At 45.3% G+C, this 13,637-nt stretch overlaps 1 protein-coding gene across 2 annotated transcripts; it reads right to left on the reverse strand.

Annotated features, from left to right (window-relative positions):
• Window positions 1-2,683: 2,683 nt before the first annotated feature.
• On the reverse strand, window positions 2,684-13,428 carry LOC117860446 (probable sucrose-phosphate synthase 4). Of its 2 annotated transcripts, none has more exons than XM_034743735.2 (14): window positions 12,952-13,427; window positions 12,743-12,832; window positions 9,497-9,738; window positions 8,228-8,291; window positions 7,374-8,072; window positions 7,180-7,293; window positions 6,936-7,067; window positions 6,673-6,849; window positions 6,092-6,145; window positions 5,958-6,020; window positions 4,951-5,856; window positions 4,723-4,850; window positions 3,524-3,842; window positions 2,684-3,033 (listed from the first exon to the last, which is right to left on the reverse strand). In XM_034743735.2, the coding sequence occupies exons 1-13, from the start codon at window positions 13,189-13,191 to the stop codon at window positions 3,566-3,568; spliced, it is 3,186 nt and encodes a 1,061-aa protein (XP_034599626.1). In that variant the 5' UTR covers window positions 13,192-13,427; the 3' UTR covers window positions 2,684-3,033; window positions 3,524-3,565. The 2 variants fall into 2 exon arrangements, with proteins under 2 accessions (XP_034599626.1, XP_034599627.1); XM_034743736.2 differs by lacking the exon at window positions 2,684-3,033 and adding an exon at window positions 3,039-3,323 and having other exon boundaries at window positions 12,952-13,428.
• Window positions 13,429-13,637: the final 209 nt, after the last annotated feature.

A 13,637-nucleotide genomic window follows, 5' to 3' on the forward strand; every position in this document is an offset into this window, starting at 1 on the left:
GAATGGCTTGGGCATCTGCCGGGAGGCGGGTTAAGGAGCAGTGGAATGCCACATGAGGGTTATGTCGACCTTGTTACAAACGACGGACCCGGATTACACTCGGACATGCCTGTTAGCGAGCTCGCCGAGCGCGTCACTCAAGCCATCGAGGCAAGTGACGTTAGCTCAACCCCACTGGTTGCGGAGATCGCGGACAGGGTGACACATGAAAAACGTGACTGACCGACCAAGCTCAACGGAGCTTAGGGGCTCAGGCCGCCAGATCCCGACACGGGAATATGATCGATGACCCAAGTCGCAGTCGAAACACACACAAACAAGCACCCCGACTCGCAATAGGGACCACCTCATACCGACCGATGAGGACATAAGAGTTTGCGGCCCCAGAAAAGGGCCAAAGTGCTCAGCCTCCGACCGACTCCCCAGTCGGCCGCAGGCTCGGGGGCTAGACCCACCGGGTTCGCTCGCACACACCCGGTGAAAGACGAACTGCCAACAAGTCCCCTCCTCGAGAGCTGGGAACCTACGCCCACTCGGCACGCCTCCGCTGCCTAAGCCAATCCTTTCCTCGGGGGCTGGGTGCCTATATCAATCTGGCGTGCCTCTGCGGCCTCTGCCGGTCATCCCCTCAAAGGTTGAGCACCTGTACCCGCTCGGAGTCTAGATGCCTGATCCTATTCGACTACCCCACACAACGCGGCAGACGAAGGGGAAAAAGGCCAAGGTCCCAACGACAACCCGCCTCCACGGCGTGATGGGCACAGGAAACATATAACGATGAAAGCCTTAATTGAGCTAAAAAGAGCAGCAACCTGCCGATCAAAATCCAACAGCCCCTTCATGGCTTCAATAAAGCCCCAAAGGAGCTCGAGGGCTGCTGATGGGTCCATAGACCCAGGGTCCCCAATGAGCCCGCTTTCTCACAACGCCTGGCCCAACAAGAGGTGCATCGATACTGCACGCCTGAGCCGGCCCAGCAACGCAACGCAGGCCAAGACCAAGATCCGACCACCGACCGAGCCTCCGACCAGGAGGCTTGGTCGGCGCCCCGACCAGAAGGGTCTAGTCAGGGGTGAGACCACAGTCTGACCTTGACCGAGTTCCCCTAACTAGGGATGCATTGTACCAACCGCACCACTCCCCCCGACTGGTACGGCCAGGGCCGACTGGGACAATCGACCGGGGACGCCCGCTCGGTGTGGTCCCAAGAGCAAGTGGAACGGATAAGAGGAAGCACCCAAATCAACTATCGTACGAGGAACTGTGCTGCACCATGCCCTACGCACGCTACCCACAGTGCCGCCGCAACCTACTCACTACAACGGAGTGACCTGATGAGGACCGAGGACGGTGGCCATACCGTACTTGACGACGTGGGTCTCGACAATACTAGATGACACCCTCTCTCTATCTCTCTCTCTGGCTTGTAAGGCCATCCCCTTGGACTATAAAAGGGGACGCGCTCTTTCTCTCCGGATAGAGGACCCTGATTCTCTCCAACACATAGCGCACGTCTGAGCCCCTGGTCACTCTCTCCCACTCAGACCAGAGCACAACCAGGTCTCGAACACCCTCTCTCATCCCTCTCTCGTTTGTACCCCCACTGCAAACTTTGAGCACCTGGACTCACGAATATAATCGACCAACCGATCCCGACTAGACGTAGGGCCCGTTGCCCAAACCAGTATACATCTTGTATCATCGTGTGCTAGAGCGTATCTTATCTAACACATGGCAAAACTACAATATTTACTAATCGGCAAGATTTCGCACCAACACCCCTACTCACCAAAAGATAAGGAAAAACCCTATCAGGTTCATATCACTCCCAACATATTTGTTTGAGAAAAAAACTGATTCTTGCTTTTACCTTATTTAATTAACTACTCTCTTTGTTCCAAGATGTAAGTCGTTCTAACTATAATCTAAGCTAAACTTTTATACCTCTAACCAAGTTTGCAGAAAAAATATATAAATATATATTGCACTAAACTATTTTTCATTAGGTTGATCATGAAGTGCAATGTTGTATGCTGCACAATTGGCCTAAAAAAGACAACATGTCCAGTGGATAAGTGTTGTGGAATTACGTATGTTGCGTTGGATTTGTGGTCATACAAGAAGGGATCGAATCCGAAATGAGGATATACGTGATAAGTTAGGGATAGCATCAATTAAAAAAAAGTTTAAACAACACCAGCTGAGATGGTTTGAACATGTTCAACGAAAGCCTCCGGAAGCATTGATGCATAGTGAAACCCTAAGGTGTTGCACAGTGGAACCCTAAGACGTGACAGTAATATGAAGAGAGGCAGAGAAAGATAAAAATTGATATAGGAAGAGACAATAAAAGAAGATTGGAGATTTCAAGGAATGGAATAGACCCAAAAGTTTAGTTCAAGAGAGGAGCTGAACCTGATTTGTGGCTAGCCTGCCCAACATGGGTGAGACTAAAAGACTTATAGCTTGTTGGATTTCAACTCTAAACTACCCAACTTGGATGAGACTATAAGACTATGTTGTTGTTGTAGATTTATTTAGTATTATAGATATTAATATATATTTTTCTACAAACCCTATCAAAGTTGGATGAATTTAACTTAGGACAATACTAAACATTCCTTACAAACAACGAAGGTTCAAATACATGAGGCGAAAAGAAACCACAATGGAGACCAGAAGCAAAGCCAAGCAAAACAAATTTATAGATTGGGGCCATCAGCCAACAGATCTCAGTGCCGCAACATATTGTGCGGTCAAGCGGGAGATACATTCAGGCCAAGGCATTCGAAAAAGCATCATGATATTGGAAAATCAGGATTTCGCTTGAGCTTGAAATGAAGTTATTCACATTGTACGCGTCTGTAAAGATCAGCTTTATTGCGATGTAGTTACAAAATACCATCACTAAGTTTTGCAACAGCAGAGCAACTGACAAGTTTGTCTCCAATCCTCTCATGTATGTGGTAAGGGCCATATAAAGCAACCCCATTATTTCTGGCATGATGCTGTAAAACAGCATATTCCTGGATCCTATATCACAAGAATAGATTCCTTTTAAGAATATAGCAATAATGCCAAATAACTGTGCTAGATCATCCAAGAATAGATTCCTTTTGAGAATATAGCAATAAAGCAGCTAACTAACTGTTCTATATGAGACACCAAAAAACAACGAATAGCTCCTGCATGCAGTGCCGGTTTTACTGGAGACCAGATAAGCAGAGTTCCTGTTCGATTCCTACATTCCAGGGGAGTTTACACATGCACAATGAAGATTCCATGGCCCACTTATCCAATGGAAGATGAGAATGTCAAAGTACCTATGTTGTTCAGTAGGTTATAAACAAGATGAATTCTACTGGGAGGAAAACCATGCAAAGAAGCATCACTTTTGTATTTGCTTTCAAGTTTCAAAATGATTAAATGACCCATGTTATTTCATGTTTACGCTCCGAATGTAGACCTTTGGTGTGTTAAATAAATATTGTTTCTAAATTAGTAAAAGTGTGTCTCAACGTACCTATTTAATTTGATTCCTCTGCTGACCGGCAAGTTCAAAATTTTAGTCTTTCAATATACCAAATCGCTGTAAAGCTGATTTTAGGTTGTCTGGACCATGTCCCTCAACTGAAGCAATTCCTGGTTTCTCAAAGGATACAACATCTTCCAACGAGTAGCTCCTAGCACTATGAACTTGGTTTGGAACAGCATTGAAAGAGCCTTTGAGTATGATGGTCTTGTGCACACCTCCAAGCAAACCTTCATAATCTGTGTCACCACTTTCACCAACGACGACTGTCATGTTTGACAGCTCAACACCCCATCTTACATACAGATACCTGCAAAAAGGTAAAAGAATGAACAATAATATTAACACTTTATGCTGCAAATCTATCAAGGTCTATATTGCTCAAAAGGCCGTTTTGCACTTTCTGGTGAACTCCATAAATCAAGAATTGCAAAATGACTATTTTATGTGAGACTAGAAAACAACATTATAATGTAACATAGATGCACCAATTAAAAGATAGTCACAAGAATGAATAACACCAAGTTGGGTTTGCAGCAGTATGCATTCCACTCTGTGAAAGACATTAGTTACATGTATTCCAGTATAGAATAGGCTGAATAGCATTCCAACATCATATATTTAAAAATGGAGGGACTAATCACTAAATTAAGGCATTTTGTACATCACTCTTCAACATTACTTCTCCCAATAATTTCAACTATACAGTGATTGTAATCACGAAAACTATAGACTATGTATTATGGAACAGAATTTATAATAAGTCTACTAATCTCATATTCACACAATGACTTTATTCATTTTACATGTTGGTCAAACCTAGGGATGTTACTGTAAATGTTCTAGGACAACTGAAAGCAAGTATTGCTCGGGAATAATAGATTGATCATGGAGGTGCATAGCACATACATATATATATGCAAGGATGAGATCGGTTTATAGAATCAATACCAATCACACAAGATCCTTGCCTATCTAGCATCTATCCTTATCCCAGGGCAAGACAGCACATGGCCAGGAGGCCTGTGCGTCTGCACGCCTAAAGGCCCAAAGAACCGGCCAAACCACAAGCCCAAATTACCTTGCTAACAACTCATATTTGGAGTAGGTAGTATTAACATTTTACTCAAATAGTCATATTAATAACATGCTTTTGGAAAGAAAGGAAGGCATTAAGGTAACAATCAGACCTTAAAGCCTGTGAGCGAGAAGCCAAAACAGGAATAACATTCAGCTTGCTACCATCATGGCTGTACAAAACATGACAGCGTAGTGCTTGAATTCTCATTGTCCTCCTAATCTCTTTCACAGGAGGTGCCTAAATAAGTGAAACATAATAAAGAATCAACAATTGTGGAGAAGATGGAAAAAAAATCAGTGGAGAATTTGACAGAGAGAACAGGACAAAAGAAACATACAGCCTCAGTATTCGTCACTTTAAATGAAATGCAATAAGTGGATGAACATTCTTCATCCTCAACAATTACATTTTGTCCACTTTCATTGTTTTTCTCAGCTGCCCAACGAATTAGTGTCTTCCTTAAACCTTCTCCTCCCCAGCGATATTCAATTTGGGAGTGATAATCAAGATCAATCATGAATGGGAGCTCAGCAGAGCTAAGCATGTCTTCAGAGCTTGAAGATGGATAACAAAGATCACTGCCACTGTTACATATGAAGGCATCAAAATCACTAGCTTCTATGCCTCCATATATTAGCAAAGCATGTATCTCTGATATTGCTCTAGATGTTGACAATACAAAACCAACAGAACCACTTAATCTTCCATTGCTTGAAGCCTCAAAAATATTTTTAATAACCTGAACAAAGTCTGCATCTTGCACAGAGTCTACAGCAACCACAATGATGTGCTTCCTCCTACGCAATGACGGCCATCTACCATTCTCACTTGGCCCCTCCTTTCTGCTGGCACTAACACCTCCTGACAACTTTTGTACTGCATCCTCAAGATTTCTTCTCACAGTATTCGAATTTCCTTCTTTGCTGCCTGATTTTTCACTGTCCAAGGAAAGCTTTAAGTTAAGGGATATGTCATGAACATCCCTTAGAGAGTCTTCAGGTGAATCTGCTTCAGATATTTCAGTTGCAACATTACTCTTTTGCCAGCGGGGATGTCTAGGCTTGAGAGTGCCAACACGTGACAAATAGTTCTTGCAATGTTCAGGCCATGAAAATTGATGGATGTTTTTCAGACCATTCTGGCGGCATTGTGCCCACAAATGCTTATCTGACACCAGCTTATAAAGTGCTTCAGCTATTTCATTTTGATTATGGGGGTCAACAAGAATCCCATTATCAAGAACCTGGGCCAAGGAACCAAAAAAGAAAGAAAGAAAATATACACGACATTAACAACTAGAGCAGGAAATGCCCATGGTAACAAAGAAGGCTAGTGCATCAATACCCGATGTATGTCGACAGGCCCACCATTTCGGGTGGCAACCATGGGTAAACCATATGCAGCAGCCTGGAAAGCAACAAGGTGTCAAGATCAAATAACCATAGGCAAAGGAAACAAAATGTAGCAGAAGTAGCAACCTCAATCAAGGTAAGTCCAAATGGTTCAATGAATGCACAGTTGATAAAAACCCCCTGAAAATAATTGAAACTCAGATAAGCATGAGCTCAACATGTGAGTTAAGGAATTCAGGCACGAAGAAGCATAATCAGTATATTTATGAAAGTGAAATTATGAAGCAAAAAAAAAATGCAAAGCAACAAGTCAAATAGCTAATATTATACATAGCAAACACCAAAATCCACTAGATGACACAGTGATGTTGAAAACTACTCCCTCCGTCCCAAATTATAGGTTTTTTTGGCTTTTCTAGGTCCATAGCATTTGCTATGCACCTAGATATACGATGTCTAGATACATACATGTTAAAAACTATGTACCTAGAAAAGCCAAAACGACCTATGATTTGGAATGGAGGGTAGTAGTTACCAATACTTGTAGACCTATGCAGTTTGGTGCATTGTCACTAACATCCAGTCAAGAGTGAATTCTGATAAAACAATAAAAACGCAGTAAAAACCCGACAGAATACCCTAGCACTCTTATCTTAGAAATCATATTGAAACACTTCACACATTAAAAAAATAGAAGGCTTGGTTACCTTTGTTCTCGCCGCTAAACGATAAATATCAGGAACTTCAGATTGCTTATGGTGCTTGGGGTATGCCACTTGGCCATATAGATCATATTTATCAATTAGCTTGAGTACTGAAGTCAAAACAGCTGCATTTGTGCTTGACATTTCATCAATGACATCACGATTGCCCATGATCAGTGTCTGCAGGAAAAAAATTACAAAGCATTAAGCACATATATCAGTAATCAGCATGTAGCTAGCCAAACACAAAGAATTGGCATACATACAAGATTTGCTAAATTTCTTAATTCACGATGTTCACCAAATGCCTTGACTAGAGTAGTTATATTCTTCTTGGGATCTGGACGTGCAAGGGCAAGAATCATGGGCTTACGGGGGTTTGAGAAGAAGCGCATTATCTGAAATTATTTAAAATAGAAGTCATAAGTAAATAAAGCAAGTGCTCTCTGTGTCACATCTGCAAATTTACTCTGGCTATCTTGTGGGAGAAAAGAATAGAAAGAAACACACATCAGCCCAAATAGGTGGATCTGGTGAAGCTGAGCCATCTTCATTTCCTTCTTCACCATCCAGATCGACATCATGCGGTGCTATATGGCTAAACTCCATGCCAGGAGGTATTGCCTGATAACATAACGGAAAATATCAATAAAGTCAATATAGAAAGAACGAAGTGCTTTGAAAGTTGATGCAGATGTACGTACAATCATACGAGGCATGTAACGACCAAAGCAGCTCACACCACGCTTTATTCTTGCTCTAAGTTTTCGGGCCATAGTTAGATCAAAACCATCATACAGTCCCCATTGTTGTTCTATTTCTTGCCTGGTGCTTGTAATTATGATTTCAGATGCATCAAGACAAAGTTCTTCAGCCTCAATTCGGCGCATTATCTTGTAGGTTGCATTTATTTCATCCCTGGTTTGACGCCCTTGCTTCAAAATCTGCTCCAACTTGTCTCTGCCAAGAGAATGGCCTGTGAATACCATGGGTACATTAAGTGCCCCAGACAGTAAAGCAGCAGAATCACCAGCATCAGCATAGTGTCCGTGTATAACAACAGGCCATACTGGTTGCCCACTACCAACTTGTTCTCCAAGTACCTTGGACATCTGCATGATGTGGACAAGTGCACCATCAACGAATTCCTGGATGTGGGGCCACAGATGCTCTTTAGGGATATATTTATCTCTTGGTCCAAATGGTATCCGGACAATATAGGCACCACTGCTTTCGCCCACCTCGTGCCCAAAATTATCTGAACTTATCGGACTGAGCATCTCAGTAGGTTCCCCGTAACTCCAATCAACATCAGGTGCAGGAATCTGCCTTGTAAGTAGATCCACTCTGTATACGCCTGGTGTTGAACCTAAAGCCCTAGCAAGTTCCACAACATATTTGACCTGGAAGGTGTTAGAACCAATTAGTTCAATTCATAAAATGATTGTAGAAGAAAGTAGAAGAAAGGGCAGGCATATACTCCAGTAGCAACAAGCATAAACAATTAGGCACAAACGTACTGAAACATGTGGAAAGGAAAAACGAGGACAAACAGTACCTGACCACCTGTATCTGAATCGCGCCCCAGCTCCATATTCTCACCGCGTATAAGACCATGAATGCTGTGTAAACAAGAAATTATAAGATGGAAGGAAACAAAAGCTTCCATGTAAATGATGTGCACACAAAAAAAAAATACTGGACTCCAATGTAAAATATCAAAGTAGTGTCAGAAATTCTACCAATACTTTTGTTAACTTCCGTAGTTTAATAACCCGAATTCCATAAGACAATCCATGATTGCATATTTCATCAAACATTAAGCAGCTTTCGAAAGCAAAATGGAAGTCAATTGCAATTGGTTAAATATTATTGCGTTATGTTAAGGACATGTTATGTGATAACAGCATACAAAATGAAATATGGAACTGTCCAAGAATACACAAAAAAAAATTATAGACAGAAAAAATATGGGTGTGGTAAAAAATAATAATGGCACATACTAAGAAGAAAATAGGCAACAAATACAAGCAGGATTGTACAATTGGAATAAGTAAAACTGCACTAAACAACGCGCAAATGTTTAGGAACAATTTGGGGGAAATCCTTGAGCGCCCTGGATGATGACTAAGGAGTCAACTGTCGAGTATGCGTGAATAAGATCAAGACAGATAAACAGGATCAGCATTAAAATGTTAAACATGAAATTGGAAGGAATAAAAAGGCTTAACAAGATGTGTGAGTAAATTAACAGAAACTACCCTAAAAGGGAAAAACAACCATAAAGCATTTGAACGTCCACCAGTTATGATTATGATAGTTGGTATTCGAATTTGAAGCATATAACAGGGCCATCCATCCAATGATAACATAGTAATGCATGGAAGCAGCTCCCAGGCTGGAAGCTCCACGGCTCTACCAAACGATATTTAACAGAGAAGTGATTCTCTGAAATGAGCTAAGGGGTTAGATGCTGTTGTGTTCACTTCCCACACAAAATTACTTTCTACTTAAAATTTAACTTAGAGTATCTTAGAGAATCATTTTCAGTCACAGAATGTGATTCTCTCAGAGAATCAGTTTTTACTTAGAATCAGAAGCAGGAGGAACTCTACCAAACAGGCCTAAGAGATATAATGCATGTCCAATGTTGAGTCTGGAAGTATAATCAGTTAAACTTGTTTATGAACTACATAGAGAAGAACAACCTATAGGCCTCTACTGGGAGCATGTATATAGGGTCACTCTAAACGCCATTCACATTAAAAACAAGGAAGAGATCAAGATCAGCTGCAGGCCTGCAGCCATTAGCTCCAATGTTCCATACCTTATCAGTACTATGTACATTTTTTTTTCTTTCTGCTGGCTTGCCCAAGCCTCAATAGCATCAGTTGAACCAATCCTTGGCATCCGTGTCCTTGTGATCTCATCATGAATAGATGGGTCATTATTGTTTTCTCCTTTTTCTCCTTCAGATAGGTCTTCGGACAAATCAGCTGCAGCATATTGACGAGCTTTCTCACGTTCCAGGCGTCTTTTAGACAAACGAGAGGCTTCCTCTCCTTCAATCTGTAGTTAATAAATTCAAATACAGGGGAAATAGTTGCTGAAACCGACTCACAATCTGATGCGAAAAACTTATAATAAATATATTACTGCAGGAATGAAGAAATACCACTACAAAGGTATTTTATGTATCAATAGCTACATTCTGTGGTTAAAATTCAAGTAGGATTAGTGCAAAGATTATAGCACAGGCAAGAGTAACTGTGTGTGCTGCTTTTACATGTTTGCAACAGATATTTATCATGTATGTTGGCACATTCCTGGCAAATATTATGCTTACAGATACTGTTTGTGCTATCCTCCCAAAAGAAAATAAAGAAAATTTTTGTATGAACCCCAGTAGGATCCCATATCTACTTGCCAAAGCAAACAATTCATCTTGAACGGAACTTGCATGAAAATATTAGAAAAATAGGCTACCTTATATAACACTCATAGTGTATATCATTTGTTCTTCTAAAAAGGTACAGCAATCTACATGACCAGAAGTACTTCCTTTCAGCAGCACACTTAAGTAAAAATCAGACTATCACACCCTTGCACAAGAGCACCATTTGAGAAATTCACCAAAAAACAGCACATAACACACTCCAAGCGTATCCACCAGAGGAGCAAATTCTGGCACAGCACAAGTAGGCTTTATCTATTCCCACATGCAACAAAAGTTAGCCTCAGTGCCTGACCACCGGATCAACCAGAACCCACATACAGAGAGTAAGGGTCCGTTTGGATCCTCAAGGCTAGCCTAGCCTTGACCAGCGAGAATTTATAGAAAAGCTAAACGTTTGGTTGAAAAGCAAGCTGCCTCGGGGCCTGTGCAGGCAAGGAAAATCCTTCCTTCCACCGGAGAGCCAATTTTACTAGCTCAGCATGGCGAGGTGAGGCTTGCTCTTGTTGGCAAGGCAAGGCAAAGGTTGCCTGAGAAACGAACGACCCCTATGTCAACAACCAGCACTAGGATATTAAATCAGTGAACTGCTCAATAATCTCTTAATAGCATGATCCTTTTTTTGAAATAAGGGCGCGTTTGGCGAAGCTTCAGGAGCGGCTCCAGCAGCGGCTTCTGCCAAAGCCCTACCAAACGGGCACTCCAGGAATGGCTCCTCGCGTGAAGCCATGAAGGAGCCGGAGTCCTTTTTTACTGGGAGGGAGAACCCAAAAATAGTGGCTCCTCCGGCTCCGCCCCATCCCTGCGCTGTTGTGTACCAGAATGCCCCGGGCAGTAGCCGTCGCGGTACTAAGACTAGCAGCAGCCGGCCGGAAAAGAGGAGCGGTGGACGCAGCACGGCGGAGAGCAGCAGAGGCGGTGCGGCGTCGGCGGAGCAGCAGAGGCGGCGCCGCGTTGGTGTTGGTGTTGGGGGAGTGGAGAGTGCAGCCAGGCACCAGCAGCAACGCTGGAGCTGTGGTGGCACCGGCGACGGGACCGGCGTAGCGGGGCCAAAGACACGCGCCGCTCGTGGGGCAACGGGGCGGAGGAAGGAGGAGTGGGGTGGAGGCAGAGGCGGAGAAAGAAGGTGGCTGAGTCGGAGCAGGACGGCGGTGAGGTGGGGCCAGAGCCTTGTGCGGCGCCCGGGGATGTGGCCAGAGCGGAAGTGGATGATGGAGGAGGGCCGGTGGACGGGGGGCAAAGGAAGGAGGGAGGAGGGCCGGAGGATTGGATAAGGTAGAGTGAAAAGATAAGGAACTAATGGGAATGGATAAGGTAGAAAAGAAATGGAGAAAGAAAAGAAAAATATTGATCATTGAATAATCCATACTTATATGCATTAATCTTTTTGATTTCATATGAAATAGCATTATAAATTGAGAGAAAACATAAATTCATTTCACATAGCTGGGGGCATATTGGACATTTGACCCTTCCATGCAACCATCAAAGCATAGGTGAAGCTGTTTTGCCAAACGTTTTTCAAAACGGCTCCACATTCACCGCAGAATCCGCTCCACTAGAGGAGCCAGAGCCGGAGCTATTTTTTGAGGAGCCGGAGCCCTACCAAACTAGTCCTAAGGGGGTGTTTGGGAGCACTCCACTCCACCAACTCCAGAAAAATACCAGAGCTGTCCACATGTTTGGCAAAATGCACAGATCCAGCTCCGGAAACAGAAGGTCTTCCTGTGTAAAGTCCATTATACCCATGTGAATGGGTCCCACTTGTCAGTCTCTTCCCTTTCTTCTCCATTATACCCATGCGGGCGGCCGGCGTGCTAGGGGCGGGCGGCGCGGCGAGCAGCGCGGCGGGCGGGCGGGCGGCGTGGCCGGCGAGCGGCGCGGCGCGACGCAGGACGGGCGGGCGGGCGACAGGCTAGGGCGGCGCGGTGCGGCGGGCAGCGCGGCAGCTTGCGGGCGGCGCCAGGCACCAGCTGGCGGGCGGCGCAGGGCGGGGTGCGGCGGGCGGCGCGGCGAGCAGCGCGGCGGGCGGCGTGGCCGGCGAGCGGCGCGGCCGGCGGGCGGGCGGCGTGGCCGGCGGGCGGCGCAGGGAGGGCGCGGCGGGCAGCGCGGCAGCTTCCGAGCGGCGCCAGGCACCAGCTTGCGGGCGGGCGGCGTGGCCGGCGAGCGGCGCTGCGGGCGGGCGGCGCGGCGGGCGGGCGGCGCGGTGGAAGGCAGAGATGGGAGGCGAGACGGGAGGTTTTTTTGTTTCGCGAACCGGTAACGTGTGTAACGAGTGGCAATGGTGGGTAAATACCCACCAACTCCACGAGGAGGTTTGTAAAGTGGGTTTTTGGAGCACCTCTTGAGGTACTCCACAAAAAACGTGGATCTACCCCCTGCTCCATCTTTTTCCTGGAGCTGGAGTTGCTGGAGTTAGACGCGTTTGGCTGCGAAATTTTCGGAGTTGGTTGAGTGGAGCAATTTTTTGTGGAGTGGAGTGCTCCCAAACACCCCCTAAATAATTGCATGATCCTAGAAAGGTTAGTTGGTTACTAATGCCCTTGTCGACATGGTAGGTAAAATTTCAGAACGCAAAGAATGCTGTTATCGACTTATGTTAACCGGACACATGTATACCTGCTTCTTCTTCCTGGCGAGATTCCAGATCCTCCAGGACATGTTCTCCAGACGCGTGTTCCGCTCCTGTGGGCTCCTCATCGCCGACGTCTGAAACCAACATCCAGAAATAGGCAAAAAAGCAATCACAACAAAACCAAAATCGCGCCCAAAAACCTCGGAATAGACATCAGCTGGAGACGACAGCGGCGGGCGGTGAAATGACTTACTCGGACCCAGGTCTTGTAAAGGTCGGTCTCGTCGAAGCCGGAGATAACCTCCTCGACGAAGTATCGCGCGGGGCTGAACCGGCCGCGCTCCCGGAGCATCAGCGACGATTTGTCCCGCTTCTCCCCGGCCGGCCCCTCACCCCCGCCACCGCCGCCTGCGGCTGCCGAGATTTCCCCCGCGGCCCCGCCCGCGTCGAGGATAGCCTCCAGGTAGCTGTTGATCCAGTCGTTCCCGGCCATGGCGCCCACCCGAGCTCGGCCCGCGAGCGTGCGCCCTCTCTGCTCAGGCGATGCGATTGGAGATGCGTGGAGTGGGAGGATGGTTCTGGAAGGGATGGAGGTGCGCCTTGCTGCTGGTAGTGCTAATGATTCGTGATTTCGTGGCGTTTATCGGGAATTATTTTATTTCTTCCTTACGAGAATTGGAACCCCAGCACAGCCGGTCGGTGCGCGTGGAAAAGGATTCCGTTTCACGGACTCTTCGCGGCCGCACGCCACGTTCCGTCCCGTCATGTTTTCAGGTTGGTTGGAGGCGTGGGTGACTTGCTCCGTAAAAAGTCCGAGTTTCTCGACGTGAAAAGTGTACCTTTCGAAAAAGTTAGAAGTCAGGAGTTTAAAAAAAATTAAACAATTAGAAGTTTAGGAAGAGGTCAGTTTTGTAAACTTTTCATAGTTTTCTATGTTAA

This window comes from Setaria viridis, chromosome 6 (genome assembly GCF_005286985.2).
Source record: "Setaria viridis chromosome 6, Setaria_viridis_v4.0, whole genome shotgun sequence".
Taxonomy (NCBI): domain Eukaryota; kingdom Viridiplantae; phylum Streptophyta; class Magnoliopsida; order Poales; family Poaceae; genus Setaria; species Setaria viridis.

Coding starts and splice junctions, on each gene's coding strand:
- LOC117860446 (XM_034743735.2), bottom strand. CDS start 13,191: ATGGCCGGGAACGACTGGATCAACAGCTACCTGGAGGCTATCCTCGAC. Junction 8,073..8,227: donor ATTCAGATACAGGTGGTCAG/GTACTGTTTGTC, acceptor AACACCTTCCAG/GTCAAATATGTTGTGGAACT. Junction 3,843..4,722: donor TCTCGCTCACAGGCTTTAAG/GTCTGATTGTTA, acceptor ACCTTTTTGCAG/GTATCTGTATGTAAGATGGG.